The 19775-nt window shown below is 49.5% G+C and overlaps 1 protein-coding gene across 2 annotated transcripts in view; it reads left to right on the forward strand.

Moving 5' to 3' along the window:
- TK2 (thymidine kinase 2) overlaps window positions 1-19775 on the forward strand; it is a 246922-nt gene that overhangs the window by 115438 nt on the left and 111709 nt on the right. For both annotated transcript variants that reach the window (XM_085640007.1, XM_085640006.1), the window contains exon 6: window positions 835-908. In XM_085640007.1, coding sequence (XP_085496133.1) covers window positions 835-908 — 74 coding nt within the window. The remainder of the gene's footprint in view (window positions 1-834; window positions 909-19775) is intronic.

Below are 19775 nucleotides of genomic sequence, written 5' to 3' on the forward strand. Positions count from 1 at the left end.
AATTAAGTACGTTTTCTTTGGCTTGGGGATTAAATCAGCTGGGAGTATAACTTTTACTCCAAAATTGCCAATGGATCATTGTGAATAAGTTCCTTGTGGACATTGTTCTTACTTAATAGGCAGATGAAAGATAAACACAAGAAATACTCATAAACGACAAAAGAGACTCCGATATGTTTCTTTTTCTCTTTTTACGCGCTGCCCCTCTGGGACATTTACTGTCCCATTGGCTTAGGAAGGTGTTAAATATTTCAGTAAGCTGTCTTGCCGTGAATGTCAGACTTTTTCTTCCTCTGAGACATGCACAGCTTTTCAAAGCGAGAAGGTGTAAATGCGGCTCATACCTCCTTTCTTCCTGAGGTTCTTTCAGATTTCCATATAAACCAGGGAATAAGCCTTCCGACCTTTTTGTTTCCACTGTAAAAACTTAGGTTGATTGAACTACTTACCCAGGGCCCCGGAAAACCAAAGGAAAAGCCAGGAGACAGCTCAAAGTACAGGTGTCCACATTGAAATTATGCTGCCTGTTATAGCAAAAAAGTCCCATCTCGACCAGTGCATGAGGCATCTAACTGTATATGACCACTCCGGTAAGGTTCAGGTCAGCGTGAAATACTTTTGTCAAAACATCTTCAGAACTAAAATGTTTCTCTTGGTTGTACCAATGCGAATGCCCAATAACACTCCTAGTTGTGCTAATGCAAATGACCAATAGCACTCTTAGTTGTGCCAATGCAAATGACCAATAGCACTTTTATGTGTAAAGTTGTACAAAATATACAAACCAGGTGGCTATTTTGAGTCCAGTCTTAAAACATTGTTTTTGCTTTCCAGATGTTGCCAGTTAGAATGATGGAGAGATCGATTCTGAGTGCTAAATATATCTTTGTAGAAAATTTATATCGAAGGTAAATATGCTATGTGTGTCACATTTATATAAGCGTGTCGAAACAGGATCTTTTTGTCAATAAATGTGGTGAAAGACCTTTATCACATGAGTTTTAATATCCAATGATATATAAATATATTATTCCAATGAGAATTCTTGAAATAGGCAAAGCACAGTTTACTTGCATTTTATGTTCTATGGAAAGTCCATTAAAGGAAGATAGTAGTTTGGATCATTATTTCTATTCTCGAGCTGCTCTTTTCTCACAAGGGCTGAAATGGACAGAACCAGCCAGTTTACCCCCGTCTAGTGAAGCTCTTTCTACTTGTAAATATCCAAAAAGAGAAAAAAATATTTCTCAAATAATGTTTGGAAATAGACTACGAAAGGCTAAAAAGGGATACCAAAATGCCATATGAAAATGGATATGGTGGAAATGAGACCATAATAAAAGAGATGGGGAATGGAATAGAACTATAGTTGCGGTAGGGCATATATGCTACAAAATAAGTAACAGTAGTGCAACTAATATGTAGTAGAGGTTCTGGTGAATAGGTTGGGGTAAATGTATTGGGAGCAGGCTTGGGATAGAAATAATAGGGTATATGTAGGAGTAGAGGGATTTGGAAAGGTATAGAAGTTCTTGAAAATAAATAGTGGTGGGGTACTAGAGTTTAAGTGGGTGTGGAGAACACCATCCAGATGATCCCAATGAAATTTTATAGGTTTGAATGCACAAAATCAGAAAAAAATCTACTTTTCTAATGATTAGAGAACATTCAACAAAAAAACTCAACAGTGGTGAATTAAAAAAAAAAAGAAAGGCATGGTGTAAACGGGGCAGTACTTCTAGTATGGAGGAACAGGTACTAGGTGAAAGTGGGGACCAGTAGACCTTAAGTAGGGGTGAATCCTCTACGGTATGGGCAGAAGTAGAGGTTCTTGTGAGTATGTAGGGGTAAGTGTATTAGGGTAAAGGGGTGGATCGAGATTTTAGGGCATATGCTTATAGGTTCCATGGTATATGTAGGCCTGTGGAAAATGCTGGTATTGGTAGGGTAGAGTTATTGGGGTACATGTATGTGAAGAGTTGTATGTGTATAGGTTGGTACGTAAGTACATGGGTTTAGCTGGTTTTGAAGAAAAATAAAGGCTAGTTGAGGTAGAAGAAAGTTATGGGTAAAAGATGAAGGACATCGAGAAAAGAAAAAATGGGTAGGGGAAATGCATGTCACAAACAAGTCAAACAGAGCAGATGGAGAGAAGAGGTAAGGGGAACCAAGGTCTTCCTCCTCTTGATAGGGAAATTTGGGATCTATGTGATCCTAGGGGAAAAGTGCTGCAGGAATTTCTTTCAACATGAAGGACTTTCACCAAGGCAGATTTTACATTTTGGGAACGCCATTCATGTTCGAATAATTAGAAGAAACATTTTTGTGGTAATGAGTCACATCAAGGTAAATGGCATCTAGAAATTGGCTAGAATGTCATAATTGATATTTAAATTAAATACCAGCATTTTCGGTGAAATAATGGGTTATGGTGAATGCTAGTGTTGCGTGATATACTCCATCTACTAAGTGACTAGAATTAAAGCGCCATGTGGGTACAGGTGTTGGAACACGACCCAAGGAAAGTGTAATCTCTAATGCGCTGTGATCCAATATTGTTTTGCCCACATAGGTAGCTCGAGTGGTCTGTGTAACGAGCGATAGGCTGCATAAAATGTAATCAATTTGTGTGTGAAGGTCATGGGTGGCCGAGTAGAATGAGTATTCTCTCATACCCATGTTGTGCTTACGCCATATATCTGTCAAGTTCCATCCCTGTGGCCACTTAAGTAATGTTTTCTAATGGCGTAGTGATTATGCCTCAGCTAGGAGAGGATGGGATCTATCTAAGACAACAGCTGCATTCAAGTCGCCAGCCAGTGCCACATTAACTCGGGCATAAAATACTTCCTAATCGGAATTAGGTACATAAAACTACCCAGAACTATTGGGCTCCCATATAAAGTGCCCCGAACCACGACGAACCTACCCACCTTATCTATCTGTTTGTCCTGCACCACAAATGGGACCCCGGATTGTTACCAGATAGCCACCCCATGAGCGAAGGCAGAGTAAATCGTATTATATAATTGCCACACTCCATTTATGGTGTAGTTTAGTGTCTTCCCGAGCAGATAAATGAGTCTCCTGTAGGAACACTATCTGTTCTTTTCGTTGGATCAGTTGGGCGTGTACTCTGCCATTTATGGGTTGAGCCCATTCCCCTAATGTTCCATGTGATGCAAGTGTAGGATTGTATCGTACTCGAGTTAGCCATCAGCATACATCGGAATAAGACAATAAAGAAAATGTTGCCTGGAGATCAAACCTGTCAGCACCCTATTCAAACACGGTGCAACTGCGGAACTTGCTTCGCCCAAACTATAATTACAACACACATAGATACAAAAAATGGAACATTTGCTACTGCAATGGGGGTCATGGCCAAAAGATACTTCAGGAGCTGCTAACGTTCAACTGCAGGCGCCTCACCTGAACAAAATAAGGAAGGGGCGCTGCCGCCCCTGCCCCTGATTCCCCACCATTTAGCCATAAAGCAGTATTCCAGTCTCAATAAGAACAAAGTAGCACAGGCCCCCGTCTCCATCTGGGGGGCTAATATATGACTCTGTCACATGTGGGGTACATAAGGTGTCCAAATAAGTGTCTTACCTCCTCAAACCGGGAGAACCTATATTGTCCCTCCCAGACAAATCGTAATTACTTACAGAGTATAGCACAGAAGGTCCACAACACCATGCCGCGTCAGCTCAGTTCCAAGGAATCATACTGCAGAGCTTTTAATTGTGGAGTCTTTTCCCCGTGTGTGAGGACAACGAAGAAAATAGGGGTGGGCTACGCTACGGCTACGACTGACACGCATCTCCTGTGGATGATTTGTTGTCTTTAATTGTCCTTGTGTCTCTGAAGGTGGCAGCGGAAATAATAGCTCTCCCTTGCTCCTTCAGGGCTTGTGCTGGTGTTGGAGTCGTGTCTTCCTCGTATCGCTTAGGTTTAGTTAGTCGACGCTGAGATTGTCGCCTCCAGAATTAAGTCTCCCCTGATTGTCAGTGAGCCAAATCCATAGGCAGGTCCGGGAAGGTGTGTTCGATCCACTTCCACGCTTCTGTTGGGGTATCAAAGGAATGGCTTTTTTTTGTGTATTATTTTAAGTTTTGCGAGGTACAAGAGTGCATACTTTACATTTATTGCCTGTAGATTTTGTTTTACCCCCTGATATTGCGCTCTCTGCTTCTGTACTTGGAGAGTGTAATCAGGAAACCAGGAGATACGTGCATTGTCTTTCATAATTTGAGGCTTTTTCTCTTGCAGTTTGTAGTATCTGATCACGGTCTCTGTAATTGAGCACTCGAGATACAACAGGACAGGGCGGCATGCCCGGAACTCGTCGACGTCTAGGAACCCTATACGCTCTTTTGATACAAAAAGTGTCAGACAAGCATCTCGGTGGCATACGAGTTTTGAGCCAAGCTTCTATATAGAGCATAGTATTTTGACCCTCCACATTCTCTGGCAGGCCTATAATGCGCACATTATTACGACGTGATCTCCCTTCTACATCTTCTATCCTCTCCTGCAGTTGCACAATCTAATGTTGCATTAATTCCAGCTCAGTTGAGTGTTCTTTTTGCTTTGGGAGCAGGTCTTGTACTGCCACTCTGTTGGCAGACACCATTTCAGCAAGTTTCTTGTGATTATCACGAATAAAAGCAATGTCAGGGCTCCCAGTTGTTGTTCCATCAGCACCCGAGATTGACGAATCACCTGTAGAATTAAATCCAACTTGTCTGATTGGGTGCCCTCTGCTGTGGGTGGTACCATCTCCATAGAAGTGGCAGTCGAGGCTGGGCTGGATTCCTCCGTGTCCTGATTCTTGCCCTTTGTCCGCTCCATCTTGTCGCAAGTGACGTGGCGAGGTCCGTTACAGGATTATGAAGGGATTGTATTTAAATGATTATTGACCATGCCGCTTCGATCTTGCAATTATGATCATCTTCTCTTAAGTAGTGATCTCTCTAGGCTCCTCAGAGCAGGCGTTATAAATATATCTGTCCCAATGTAAGGACCCTTCGGAAGCGTCAGTCACACTGTCGTGAGCCGCCGCACTATAACAATAATCCTTGTATTTATGCTCAGGAAGAGCTATATGTGGCACTTGTCTGATCGGATTGGTGTCCGGCACCATAAGACCCAAGCTTGCATATTCGATCTAAATCCGTTTCTCACAGTTGCCGCAGCACATATGATAAGGGCCTCACCAAAACTAATATGTGGTATACCTCTTCGATAGGTCGCCTGCTCCGCTGGGGCAGCATGGTCTCCGTCTCTATATAAGGAGCACGAATGCCGCATGTCTCTAAGTGCCCCGTAGAACTGCGTTCCACATGAGTCCTCGATCGCAACCCATGGCCGCTCTGCGCCTCATCAACTGGGGTCAGCAGTTGCAGTGGGGCCCTCCGGAGGGGACATGGCCAGAGGGATCACGGAGCTCTTCCCACATTAGGTACATCTGCAGTGCAAAGCGATCGGTCCAAGGCGGCACCATACACAACACAAATCCAGAACTTGGTAGCCCGGCCGGCTCGGGATCTCACCTCTTCGCAGCTTTCCCCGAGCAGCAGCACCTCGGTCCTCCAATTCACCACAGACAGCGTGGCCTGGGTCGCCCCTCCGCTGCGTCCGCGATGCACCAAGCTGGGACATTATCTCACCCTCACTGACAAGGAATCAGCAGAGATGGCCTCAGGACGCCACAGACAGCTCGGCGATACTTTTTCAACCCGCCGTGCACTATCGAGAGGAGACGGGAGCCGCCATCTTCCCCTGAGTGAGGTTGTTGTGCACCTTCACCGCGTCGGGGCTTCTCCACGGAATTGTGGGGCTCCGGCGCTGGTAACACGTCCGCAGTATTCTTAATGCTCCCCCTAGCCCCCTAGCACATTGTGGGGGAGCGAGTGCCGTCTCACACTGTAGATTAGGCGCCGATAGCTACCCATGGCCGAGAGCCCTGCGATCTCACAGCCGCCATGCTCTGCGGTTAGACACCCCCCCCCCCCCTTGGTTGTTACTTGACACTCAGTGCACATGCTTCATAAAATCCAAGCAATGTTTAAAATACACTACTCCCACAGGTCCTTTAGCTCCTTGACTAGGAGACTAAGCTTATCCAGCAAACCGCATAGACCGCATGTGAGGGGGAATTCAGACCCAATAACTCCGAGAGCAGGCACATAGAGAAAAGAGTACAAATATATGGGGCTATGGAGAGCTAATGAACCAGATGACTAAAGTTTCCATATTCCTAAACACCGTCATCGATGAGGATTAAAACTACCAGAATGACGACAAAGCCCACACGGTAATACCACACTGCGTCCTATGCTGTGCATCACACGATTGCACAGATTCCATACAAAGCAGGCAAACCCCAGTGACCAGCACCACCGTGTCACTCTACACTGGCAGTGAGGCATCCACAGTGTAAGGAGCCTGCCCTTAAGCACTGCTTTTCAAGCCACTGTAGAGGGTGGAAGTCGGTGAAAGCATTGGATAGAAACCACAGATATGGCAAGCAAAGAGGGAACATAAAGTCAGTCTCTACAAAAAGAACTGCCCTTATAAACATACTAACTTCTTAAACGGCTGGAGAGACCGTGGAAATCCGACCCCAGATGAAATATAGCCCTGCCACCCCCAAATGAGAAATGAACTTTGTATAGCTCAGACTCGGTGAGTGTAGCAAGACACTCACTACAAACATCACCCTGCATGCAAGCTTTGTGTGACAGAGGGTTCCTGCACATTGAGCTATCAGTATGACTCCACTGCTACAGTAAGAACGTGTGGTATGGCAGAGAAGGAGGAAACCAGCCAGAGGCCCTTCTTTATCTATGTTTTAAGTGTTCTGTGTGTTTTTTTTACAGGATCCCTCTCCAAACAGGAGTCCCATCCTGTTTGCAATGGCAGCAGGTTATATACACCACCAACATAGTGACTCCAGCTGCATAATATTGGAGTTAGAATGGGTAAGATAAGGGGGTGACAGAGTTCTGGTGAATGGCCTAGTCCTAGAGAGCAGGGCAACTAGGTGGAAAAAAAGATGTAAACGATTGTAGCTAGTTGACGTGCCGGGTCCTAACAGCCCATAGTCTATTTTTAGGTCTCGCCTGACCCAGCGCATGCGTTGGTCTGGCGAGACTTTTTGTGAGGGCTTAAAAAAATGCTACCATGGCCGGCCTAGAGCTACAGTGCATGTGCGCGCGCTGCGCTTGATCGCGATCACTTTCGCGGCTGCATGGCCGCTTTGATGTTTGATCGCGATCACTTTTGTGGCCGCACGGCCGCTTTGATGTTCTCCGTGAGCCAATGCTTGTTATAATAGTTTTTACAAAGTGTTCCAAGGTCTTTTTTCTGTTACTGTCCCGTAATATATGGTTCCACGCTGACTCACGGTGCTAAGATTGAGCTGCTGCACCTAACGTGCATGCACCACTGACACGCCTTTAAATACTACCGCTTCCCACCGCGAGCTCATTGATGTCGCATTGACGGAGCGGATTGGCAAGAGGTGAGTTTACTTCTGCCTCACCAGACTAGGCCTGCAGAGTCCCCCCGAGTTAGACACTTTTCCACAGAGCAATTTTGATACGTACGACAGAAGCGCTTTTTATTTCTGTTTGAAGAGTCCTGGCTTCTGCTGTCTGCGTTCGCATTCCCAAGTAGCAGCTAGCAGTCCCTTGAACTCACATATATTAAAAACAATGTAAATTTATGAAGATAGTCACTGTACTCAAAATTAAGTTAATAAACCATGTACATTTATTTTATAAAAACATATGTTTGGTCACATTTAAAAACATACCTATATATTCATTACTTTTCCAATATGCATCCTAAATCTAATCACATACAATATTTCATGACTGACCTGTATATACAAAGAATTTCAAACAGAATAACACATTTGTCTTACACAAATCAAATAATTAAAACCTATACACGCCCCTATTTTAAGCCCACATCACAGAGAGAATACAACATGAAAAAGACACTCTACTTTGTCATACAATATACATCCAATTTAAGACAATTGAGAGGATTAAACACTTGTAAGATCTTGACCCATTTATCCTATCAAGTGGATATCCGTTTCTTTGGATTGTATTTATTCTATGCGTCGACGCGTTTCGATGGGCTTACTTTCTGCCACTATCTTTATCAAGACCAATGATCAATGTATTTTTTCTCTCATTCAGTGTTGGATTTTTTGATCTTCAACTGAGTATATTGCTCCTAGTTCCTTTTTGGCACAACCTCTTACAGATGGTTGGATGATACTTCTTGTGTAGCAGCAATTATTAATCCTCCTTCTTCTTTAGGCTATGTATGATCGATAGATTTGTATAAAGCTGCTCGTCTTTTCCGGAAACAGGCTACTGTTCTAGCTCTTGTTCGTTTGGCCCCGTTATTGTTGTCGATCTTTTTCTTCCCCTTTGTGGTATGGCCCGCATGTAATTCTTTTGCTTCGACGTGTAAGCAGATAAAATTGCGACTATTTCGAGGTCCGGAAATTACTGAAGCGTCCTCCCTGTTTTACACTTCCCTTAGCAATGCCGGTAACAAGCGTCCATGCGGGGGTCCTTCCTTGATGCGGTCTATAATAGCCCACATTCCCCACATTCTTCAAGCCGGAGACAAGAAGATGGTCTCCACCGCAGCCTGTATTCACAATTTAAGCAACGGAGTTTTCACTCATTTTAGATTGTTAGCTTATATTACAGTGCCTAATCCTTGTCCGGCGGCCGCTGGAATACGGCTTGTTTTACAACTTTAACTTTGGCAGTTCGACCGCGGGTCGACTTACGAGTCAGTTGGCATCACGCTGGTTAGACTTCTGCACCAATATCATGCATGCATTTCTTCAGCAATGTGTTTTACTTCCTAGCGCTTTTGATTTCATTGAACATTAGTTGGTATTGCATTATCTCTTACTCGAATACCCAGTCCTGACCACATGCCTAATGCCAGCAAACCTTTGCTACCGTGGGACAAATGGCACAATTCATTTGAAAACTTCCTGGTGGCTATTAAAGCAGAAAAATGAAATGCAAAGAAGAACAAGCATTGGCATAGCCAATAGGTCTCGCTTTTGGACCTTATAAGTGTTAAGCCATGCAACAGTTGATGTTGTTGCACCAAGGATATTGTGCTGCATAACTACATACTTATAAGGTTCCAAAAGCGAGACCTATTGGCTATGTCAATGCTTGTTTCTTTTTACTTTGTGCTTGGAAGGCAAAATAAAGACTCTTGGCCTCCCAACACACAATTTTAACTTAAGTGATGTCCCCATTGCTTGTGAAAATACACACCTGTACTGAGGATTCTTTAAAATGAATTGGTGGAGTCTGAAAACTCACACACAAACACACCAGCCCAAAAGAGCTTGCAATGAGCCCACTCACAGACTCAGTTGCAGGCGAGAGACCCTTATGTGAAGTATTCCTCCTGGTGTGGGCGAGTGCTCGCATTAAGTTTTTTTGTTAGAAATACAAAAAATAAATTGAGTACTACTACGCCGTAATCAGTGTCATCACACTGAGAGGCAAAATCAATTCTGTGTCCCCAGGAGAGAACCGCAATACCTGGTTGTACTCGCGTCCTATTATCAATCCAGGCACCTAGATATTTCTAGCAAGACACTTGCTGCAGGATCTTCCAGTAATGGCACCACACACACTTTATGGAAGAGTGTTTAGCTGTGGCTCTAAACCCGTTTCTATCAATGGGGGCTTTATTGAAAGCTAGTTCAGGTTTTGTTTTGCTCAGTGTGCTCTGGTTCAGGGGATCTTGGCAGTTCTTTTGGTGTGGAACTCAGAATGAAGTCTATTGACTTTATTTCAGTAGGCACTGCTAGTACTCTATCACGTGTTCTCTCTTCTTAGCATACTTGCCTCATGATTTGGAATGCTAGTGGCTGTTCTTTCTGATGTTCTACTGAAAAGTGTCTTCCCCTGCTTTTTTTTACTGATAAACTCCAGACGACTCCTCATAAGTTTTTTAAAGAGCTAACCTCTGGGTTTTTGTTTGTTTTGGGATTAGATTATAGTTTGACTGCATCTCCATGAAGTGGCACTCTTCCACCAATCAGCCAAATGCTTTGACGGCAGCTTCTGTTTTGTAGGTTTTTATATCCCTCCCAAGTTGTTCAGGTTGATGCTCTCACACACATCGTGCCCTGCAGTGATTGCCTCCATCCTATCTAATTTATCATTTGAACCTCTCTGGAAAGTTTTAAATGTTGTCGGACTTTCCCAATATCAATACCAAGAACATACCATAGATTGCTCTGAGAATTAACCAGGGCACCTTCATTACTCACTTCGAGACTGGCCTCACCCATCTACCAAACTATGGCCCTGATATATATCATGGCAGATGGCCCACTGTTTCGCCATGGGGACGGAGTAAATTACTCCGTCCCTATGAAAGATGAGCCGCTCCTTAATTTATAAATGACCGCTAAGCTGACGCTCATTTATAAAAGCATTGCCAAGAACCGCCGCCTTCACCGCCCTTCCTGTCACTGCATTTTACTCTGAGCTATGTGGCTTTGTCAGCAGGATGCAGCCTTGTAGCACTGATGCTGTACAAATAGAAAATCCCGTAACCTGATTTTCATCTTAAAAAGCAATGCTTTCCTCGTCATGGGAGTCTTCTCCTATGCGGGGGTGGAGGGGAAGCATTATCACAATATTACTATCCCTCACAGTAAAAAATTGCTACATATCTGCCCATCTAAATTGGGCGGGTGGACATGTAGCTATTTCTCCGACATCCCTTACTCCACAACGCCTTCGAAAAGTTTGCCCATGGGGGAGACGGAGTGGCCAAACTGAAGATCGCTGCCACGAAGTTCCCCTCTGGCCAATATAGTCATTTAAGGTCTGATTTATAAGTGACAACTAAATTAAATCTGAACAAAACTGAATTCTCGCTTACTCCGCTCTGACCCAAAACATTCCATAGCAACGTCGTGGCAGGCAATTTTCGTGAGGCATTTTTGTGCATTGAGACAATACACATTTGACAAAAAGCTGTACCTACATATTCACATTACAATTATGGCAAAAGACTCCCTGCACCTGACAAGGCAATTCAAATCCAGTGCCCGACTTTCTTTAGATCCTGTAACAGTCAGAGATAACAGGGCCACTATTGTTACTAGAAGGTCATTTAACACTGGCGACCCTGGACCACAATATTGATGTAGTTTAATTGATTGACAACTCATTCAGTTTGGAACTCGACCCTCAAAACAGTGAAAATGAGCAATTGAAGGCTTACTTAAGGAGGCCGAACAGCTGTATACGTCAATAAAACCACTCTGTTATTTACTCTTGAAAGGGAGGACTTTTGTGCACACAAACAGTATATAAACACATAACGTTGGAATAAGCAACGAATCCGACGTTTCTAGGGCTGATTCAGAGCTACAATGTCTTTTCAGAATATTGTCTGGCAGAAATATTGTGTCCTAAATGTAATCTACAAAACTATTGCGCCTTTGTAGTTAATAATCAAAAATAGGCATCCAATGGACTTTATTTACTCGGAGAAGGATATTTAGGGGAGGATATTAATGTCGGAGGGTATTCCTTTGTACAATATTCTGACATAGAACATTGAGTGAGACGCAGTATTTGTATGCCGCTCGTATGCAGTCTCTCAAATACCAAAACGCTATTAAATGTCTGCAGATGTGGGGTGAAGTCTGCCCTCACCAACTTTTCAGTGTTGACATATGTGTTAACACAGAGGCTACCTCAGATGCGGACACTTGAGAGGAACTCCTTTTTAGGTTTCGCCTGGCGTTAGCAGCGCGCATGCGCTGATCTCGCCATGCGAGGGCCTCTTGGAATCAATACGGTTTGAGAAGTTGACTTTCGGCTCCGCCCTTAATTTTCATTGGTGTGCGTCATTTGACGTCACCAATTATGCTAAACCGGGTGTAATAATTGTCCAGGAGGCTTTTTAGTCCCTCCTGGTTACCACCCTGGCCACTTTTGGCCCCGCTCACCGGGACTGGATCTTTTACAGGCGGCTTTACACGCTCTCCTTTAAAGGACAGTAAGCACTCTTTTCTTTTCATTGCAGCGCCGTCCCCACGCTCGTAATGGCCACTCGGACAGCCTCTCCTGTTTCAGCCCCCCACCCCTCGTTGTTCGTCCATCCCCTTGCTTACTTGTTACTCTGTGCGAACGGGTTAGGATCATTTTTATTTACTTTATTTTTGTAAAGATATAAACGCCACCTTTCGAAATATCTACATTTTTACTTATTACTTTTTTACTTCTAATCGCTATAAATAAATGTTTGCAAAAAATTTAAATTATCAATGCAGGCTTGCCAAGGCTAGACCTGTTGGCCTTGCTAATGCTTCTTTAAATGTGTTATGAACTTAATGATTATAGCGTTATTGATCGGTTTGGCAGTTCCTGAGGCATATGGGAGCACTTTGTGACCCTGTCTGGAGTCAGCGAAGGTGGAGATGCTGCAGTGCAGTATGGGTTTTAGTTTTTTTTTTGCTGTTATTTTTACCACCCGTGATTTTATGCTTCCTGGTTGGAAGAGTGTTATATCAACATGTCTACAGTACATTTGTAGCCCTGGTAGCGAAAAGTAAGGATGGGGAAACATTAACAGGAACCTGTTTTTAATGTCTCAATTTCCCGTAATGAGTCTTGTGATGTTTTTAAAACATGCGCAAAATGAAAAGTCCACTCGGCCGTTTATAGCAAAACATGCTTTTACCGTCCCTGTATAACCCGGAAATTGTCTTTGAGAACGAAAGCAATTTCGGTGGTGAAATTCGTAATGTAGACATGTGGGTCTTATTTTTTTTAGATGAACGGATTTTCTATTTTTAGCTTTGTGCCTCAAAAATGTGCGTATAGCAGAGCGGAACTGTCTACCCCGACATAGTTCCCTCTTGAATGTGACATACTACCCAGCATTTAGTGTAGGTTTAAGTATGTAAATACAGCCGCATATTCCATTCACAACTATAACTCCAGGTGGTTTGGGCGAGTTTCTGCCAAAGAAATGTAAAGCGCCTCACTCCCTACGTTGTTCCCCAAGCCAGTGTGTTGAAGAGTCTTGTTACATCAGGCAGCCTGGCTCCCCTTGATCGCCTGCAGCACAAGGCAATGTGCTCATCCCCCCCGCCCCCTTCGCATTTGCCCAATTCTAGCTTTTATAGTATCAAATTCCTGGAGTGACTGACATTCCTTGGGGGCGGGTGAGGGCCGTGGATAATGGACCCTCCTTTTCGGGTAAGCACCCACCTCTGCCTTTCGATAATTGTGAAACCGGCCTCGTGGCGTGGGCCCTCCCGACCCGCAAGCTACCCTGCAACCGCACCGATCCTCGATGTCACAGACTTCCGGCCACCATGGCCCAACATCCCGAGGGCCGGCCAGATCCCCAACACGCATGCCCGGTGGAGGGAGAGCGAAACCCCCCAAACCAGACCGAGAGGCGCCGACCCTGTCACACCTCTGGCCTCTTCCCCGAGGGAGGTTTCGATTGACCACCAGGCCCCCGGTGAGCGGCCGCCTCGCCTGCTGGGCGGCTGGAGTCCCTCCCGGACCCCCCTGAACAGATCAAAGGGCCGAGTGACAGGAAGCCCCGACACCCCGCCCCAGGCACCCAGACCCCTCTCGGCGAGGACTCCGGACTTCAAAGGGGAGGGGGAAGTATAACAAGGGGTGCGGCAGGGACGTGAGGCAGAGAAGACCTGGACTGACGAGAACCGGCCGACCTGGTCGCGGCTCGATCGCTCCCCGAACCGAAGAACTCTGAACCATCTGAGCCCTGCTGACGCTGTCGCGGCTCCCCGAACTCTGAACCATCTGAGCCCTGCTGACGCTGTCGCGGCTCCCCGAACTCTGAACCATCTGAGCCCTGCTGACGCTGTCGCGGCTCCCCGAACTCAGAGCCCTGCTGACGCCGTCGCGGCTCCCCGAACTACGAACCTCCGGTGCCTGCTGAGTGACTCGCGGCCCGCTCCTCCAAGAGAATCGGCAGAGATTGCCGAGAGAAGCAACATCCCCTCAGCTCGAGGATCGAGAGCTGTACGCCGGGTACTCCGCAGAGACACTGATTCAAAGACTGTCCCGCTACCCCTTACCCCTCATCACGAGATCGCTGCCGCTTGTGGCACCAATTCTGCACCTGCCCTACGGATTATAAAGATCCCTGACAACTAACGATAAAATCTATTGCCTTACAACGAATTACTGTGTGGTATCCCTCTATCCGAAGAGAGTAAGCGCAGCGTGTGCGATCCTAGGTACGAGACCCTTCCAGGAAGGGCCTCCCCGCTCTTGCTCGGCCTAACTCTGGGAAAGGTGGGCCTCCGGGTGGTCAGGAACGCATTCCGCAGCCTCCCCGGGGAACGCCTTCCAACATTTGGTGGCAGGCGACGGGATCCGAGCCAACACCTAGAGATCGTGCAGTACACGGCTGACGCACTACCAAGAAGAAATGGAAGGAGAAACTTCCCTAGGTGCCGCAGGCACCAACCCGAGCACGACATTCCGAGAGGACCAGTTAGAATCTTATACGCACCGAGAACTGAAACAATTTTGCAAAGACCTTGGAATCGCTACCACCGGACTAAGCACGAAAGAGGACTTCCAGGGAGCATTAAAAACCTGGGTCGAGGCGGGAACTCCCCGGACACAAACAGAAGGAGAGCCTCCTAACGAACCACGAAGCACCCCGGGGAGGAACGGCGCCCCCGAGGGGGGCCTATCCCCAGAGGAACTAGCGGACCGAGAAAGAGGTCGCAACCACGAACTAGAACTAGCAAAATTAAAAATCGAAGGAGAGCTAAAACTGGCCGAAAAGAAGCTGGCGGTGGAACAGTTACGCCTACAAGGAGAACTCGAGTAAAAGAAACGACAAAGAGAACACGAAGAAAGAAAACTCCAACTGGAGCACGAACGTAGCCTGAAAGAGATCGAGCTCAAGGCTAAGAATGCGGAGGCCAGACCCTCGGAAACCCAACCCCTCTCCTCCACCGTGGAACCAAAGGTCCACATCCCCAAAGATGTGGTGAAGGAATACTATAAGAACGACGACATCCAGCAATGGTTCAAAGCGTACGAAGTCGCCATGACCTCCCACCGAGTCCCGCAGAAAGACTGGGGGGCTGGGCTGTGGGGCCGGTTCCTGAGCGAGGGGAGAGATACCCTGCTGGACCTGCCCTCCACGGTGATGAACTCCTACAGTCACATGAAAGAGGCCCTAGTAGCCAGATATGGACTCACCCCTGAAATGTACCGGCAACGGTTTAGAGACTGCAAGAAGATACCCGGTACCACCTGGGTGGAGTACGTGAACTTTTACAGCCGGGCCTTGGACGGGTGGATCAAGGGCAGCAAGGTCTCCACCTTTGAGGAGCTGTTCTATCTAATCGCATGGGAACACTTGTCCGCTAATTGCTTTATAGAGCTGCGCCAGCACCTCCTGGACAGCAAACTTACAGACCCTCGAAAACTGGCCGTCGAGGCTGACCGGTGGGTAAACACCCGGGCCTCCCGGGGTCCCGTGGGAGACTACGGTCGCCACAGTCAGGGGCCTCCCCGCCAGAGGGGCAGAGGGAATCAAGGCCGGCCAAGCGAACTCCCGGGGGGATCCCCGCTCAGCCCCCCCAGAGGACAACCTCCGCCCTTTCCAGCTCCATCTCCGGCCAGCACCGGGCCACCGGGGAGGCCGGGGCCCCGAGTGAGGATCACCTGTTTCCGCTGCCAACAGACCGGACACTATGCCAGCGACCCTCAATGTCCCATGTACCAGCGAACCGCCACAACAACCCCGCCGGCTCGACAAATGGCCTCCGTAGCCCTGGGGGAAGAGATGGAAGACTCCGAAGAATGGGAACCAGCCGCCATGGCCTTGGTCTCCCTAGGGGACCGGGAGATGGTCCCCGGAACGTCCCTGCCCGCCAACACGAAGAAGTACTGACAGCAGGTGACGGTCAACGGTCACCGCGTCGAGGGCCTCCGGGACACGGGGGCGAGTGTCACGGCGGTTCATTGTCACCTGGTCTCCGAAGATCAGATCCTGCCCGGCGCCTTTTGTCCCGTCATATCATCAGACAATTCCGAGAGCCTCTGCCGGATGGCCCTAGTTCCCTTCGAATGGGGGGGAGTCACCGGCAAATTAAAAGTGGCGGTCCGAACCCCCCAGCCCGTGGACTGCCTCCTGGGCAACGACCTTGAGAATTCCCCGTGGGGACAAGTGGAACGAAGAGCCTATCTCGAGATGATGAGCCTACCCGAAAGGGTATGCGCCACCACGCGCACTATGACTCTCAGAGTGCCTTCCTCCGAGGGGGGGGGGCCATGCCGCTAAGCACCGCCACCATCCCCGAGGTCCAGGATGCGCCACCCCAGGCCCACGACCCCCTTCCGGACGAAGCGACCGTTCCCGACGAGGGGTCCGTGCCTCCCGACCCCGAACCCCTGACCGAGCTCGGGGACCTGCCGGAAATGGCCCAGTGGCACTGCGAAGGAGGCCCCTCCCGAGAAGAATTCTGCCAAGAACAATCCACCTGCCCTTCCCTCATTGGACCCCGACAACAGGCCGAGACCCAAGCACCAGGCGACCGGACCGACACCCACTGGGTATACTGGGAAAACGGCCTCCTGTACAGCGAACAGAAGTCGGCCGAGTTGGGATCGGCCCGAGTACTGGTGGTACCCCTGCGCTTCCGAAGTCTCCTCCTGGGCCTGGCCCATGATGTACCCCTGGCCGGACACTTAGGCCAAGATAAAACCTACCAGCGACTCGTCACCCACTTCTATTGGCCCAAGATGCGAGCGAATGTGGAGGCCCACTGCAAGTCCTGCCTCACGTGCCAGGCCAGCGGAAAGAGTGGGGGGAAGCGCAAGGCTCCGCTACAACCCTTTCCCGTCGTTAGTACCCCTTTTGAGCGGGCAGGAATCGACATTGTGGGACCGCTGGACCCCAAGACCGCCCAGGGCCACCGGTTCATCCTCGTCCTGGTGGACCATGCCACCCGCTACCCCGAAGCCATCCCCCTCCGCACCGTGACGGCCCCCGTGGTAGGCCGGGCCTTGATGGGGATCTTCTCCCGCGTGGGGTTCCCCCACGAAGTCGTGAGTGATCGGGGTACGAACTTTATCTCCAGATACATGAGGTCCCTATGGCAGCAGTGCGGAGTAGCGTACAAGTTCACCACCCCGTACCACCCCCAAGGGAATGGCCTAGTCGAGCGCTTGACACTGAAAGGAATGATCATGGGCCTCGAAGAACCTCTACGCCGGAGATGGGACGTCCTCCTCCCATGCCTCCTGTTCGCCTACCGGGAGGTTCCACAAAAATCCCTGGGGTTCAGCCCATTCGAACTGCTATATGGACACCCCGTCCGGGGACCCCTGAGCCTGGTCAAGGAGGGTTGGGAAACGACTCTCCGGGGGACCCCTCCGGATGTGTTCCGATACACCCTGGCGCTCCGCAACCAGACCCGGAAATTCCGAGAACTCGCAGAGGCGAACCTCGAGGCTAGCCAGGAAGAGATGAAGCGCTGGTATGACCAGAATGCTACGCTGGTCGAGTTTCAGCCGGGCCAACAAGTCTGGGTTATGGCCCCGGTGAAACCCTGCGCCCTCCAAGATAAATGGACTGGACCCTTCAAGGTGGTCGAGCGGAAGAGCCAAGTCACCTATCTCGTCGATGTGCAGTCCCCGCGGAACCCCCTCCGGGTTCTCCAGGTGAACCGCCTCAAACCCCACTTTGTGAGGACGGAGTTGAGTTTACTCCTGGCCACCGACGATGGGGCCGAAGAAGACACCGAGCCCCTCCCAGACCCCCTGGGGGCGAAAGAGACCGATGGTTCCGTGGAGGGGGTGAGACTATCAACCGCCCTCACAGCCCAACAGTCCGACGACTGCCGCCAGCTATTAAGGCAGTTCGCGGACCTCTTCTCCCTAACCCCTGGGGTCACCAACTGGTGTGTCCACGACGTGAACACCGGCGACAGCCCGCCAGTGAGACACCGGGCCTACCGGGTCCCTGATCGGGTCCGAACCTGCATCCAGACCGAGGTAGCGAAGATGCTGGCCCTCGGGGTGATTGAAACCTCCGACAGCCCCTGGGCCAGCCCGGTAGTCCTGGTTCCGAAAGCGGCTACCCCGGGTGTCGCCCCCGAGCAGAGGTTTTGCGTGGACTACCGAGGACTCAATGCGGTCACCCGAGCGGACGCTCACCCTATCCCCTGCGCAGACGAGCTCATTGACCGCCTCGGGCCGCTCGCTACCTCAGCACCTTCGACCTAACTTGTGGATACTGGCAGATTGCCCTCACCGAGGGAGCCAAGGAGCGCTCCGCCTTCTCCACCCCGGATGGGCACTACCGCTTTAGGGTGATGCCGTTTGGAAGGAAGAATGCCCCGGCCACCTTCCAGCGGCTGGTGAACAGGGTCCTGTCCGGGCTAGAGGGGTTCAGCGCAGCATATCTCGACGATATAGCAGTATTCAGCTCCCAATTGACCGAGCACCTCCAGCACCTCCGACAAGTCCTGCTGGCTCTGCGCCGGGCCGGCCTCACCATCAAAGCCAGCAAATGTCAAATTGGGCACGGCTCCGTAACCTATCTGGGGCACCAGGTGGGAAGCGGACAGGTCGCCCCCCTCCAGCCAAAGATCGACGCCATCTTGTCCTGGGAACCCCCCACGACCCAAACGGAAGTCCGGGCCTTCTTGGGCCTCACCGGTTACTACCGGAGGTTTATTAAGAACTATGGCAGCATCGCAGGCCCCCTCACAGAGCTAACCTCCAAGAAACACCCCAAGAAAGTACAATGGACTCCCCCCTGCCAGAAAGCGTTCAACGCCCTAAAAGCCGCTATGTGTACAGCTCCGGTGCTTAAAGCCCCCGACTACGCCCAGGAGTTTGTGGTCCAGACGGACGCCTCGGAACACGGCATCGGGGCAGTCCTCTCACAGTTCGATGACAAAGGCATAGATCAGCCCATAGCCTTCATCAGCCGAAGGTTGCTGCCCCGAGAACAGCGGTGGAGCACAATTGAAAGAGAGACCTTCGCAGTAGTCTGGGCCCTCAAAAAGCTACGGCCCTACCTGTTCGGAACACACTTCCGAGTACAAACAGATCACCGACCCTTGCGGTGGTTGATGCAGATGCGAGGAGAAAACCCCAAGCTGCTACGCTGGTCAATCTCCCTCCAGGGGATGGATTTCACTGTGGAGCATCGCCCCGGGACGGACCACGCCAACGCGGACGGCCTGTCCCGATGCTTCAGCGAGGAGAACCCCCAAGTAGATGGGTAGTTCTCCCCACCTTTCAGCTGGGGGGGGGGCACGTGTGAGACCGGCCTCGTGGCGTGGGCCCTCCCGACCCGCAAGCTACCCTGCAACCGCACCGATCCTCGATGTCAGACTTCCGGCCCCCATGGCCCAACATCCCGAGGGCCGGCCAGATCCCCAACACGCATGCCCGGCCGAGGGAGAGTGAAACCCCCCAAACCAGACCGAGAGGCGCCGACCCTGTCACACCTCTGGCCTCTTCCCCGAGGGAGGTTTCGATCGACCACCAGGCCCCCGGTGAGCGGCCGCCTCGCCTGCTGGGTGGCTAGAGTCCCTCCCGGACCCCCCTGAACAGATCAAAGGGCCGAGCGACAGGAAGCCCCGACACCCCGCCCCAGGCACCCAGACCCCTCTCGGCGAGGACTCCGGACTTCAAAGGGGAGGGGAAGTATAACAAGGG

The sequence above is a fragment of the Triturus cristatus genome, chromosome 12 (genome assembly GCF_964204655.1).
Source record: "Triturus cristatus chromosome 12, aTriCri1.1, whole genome shotgun sequence".
Lineage (NCBI taxonomy): Eukaryota > Metazoa > Chordata > Amphibia > Caudata > Salamandridae > Triturus > Triturus cristatus.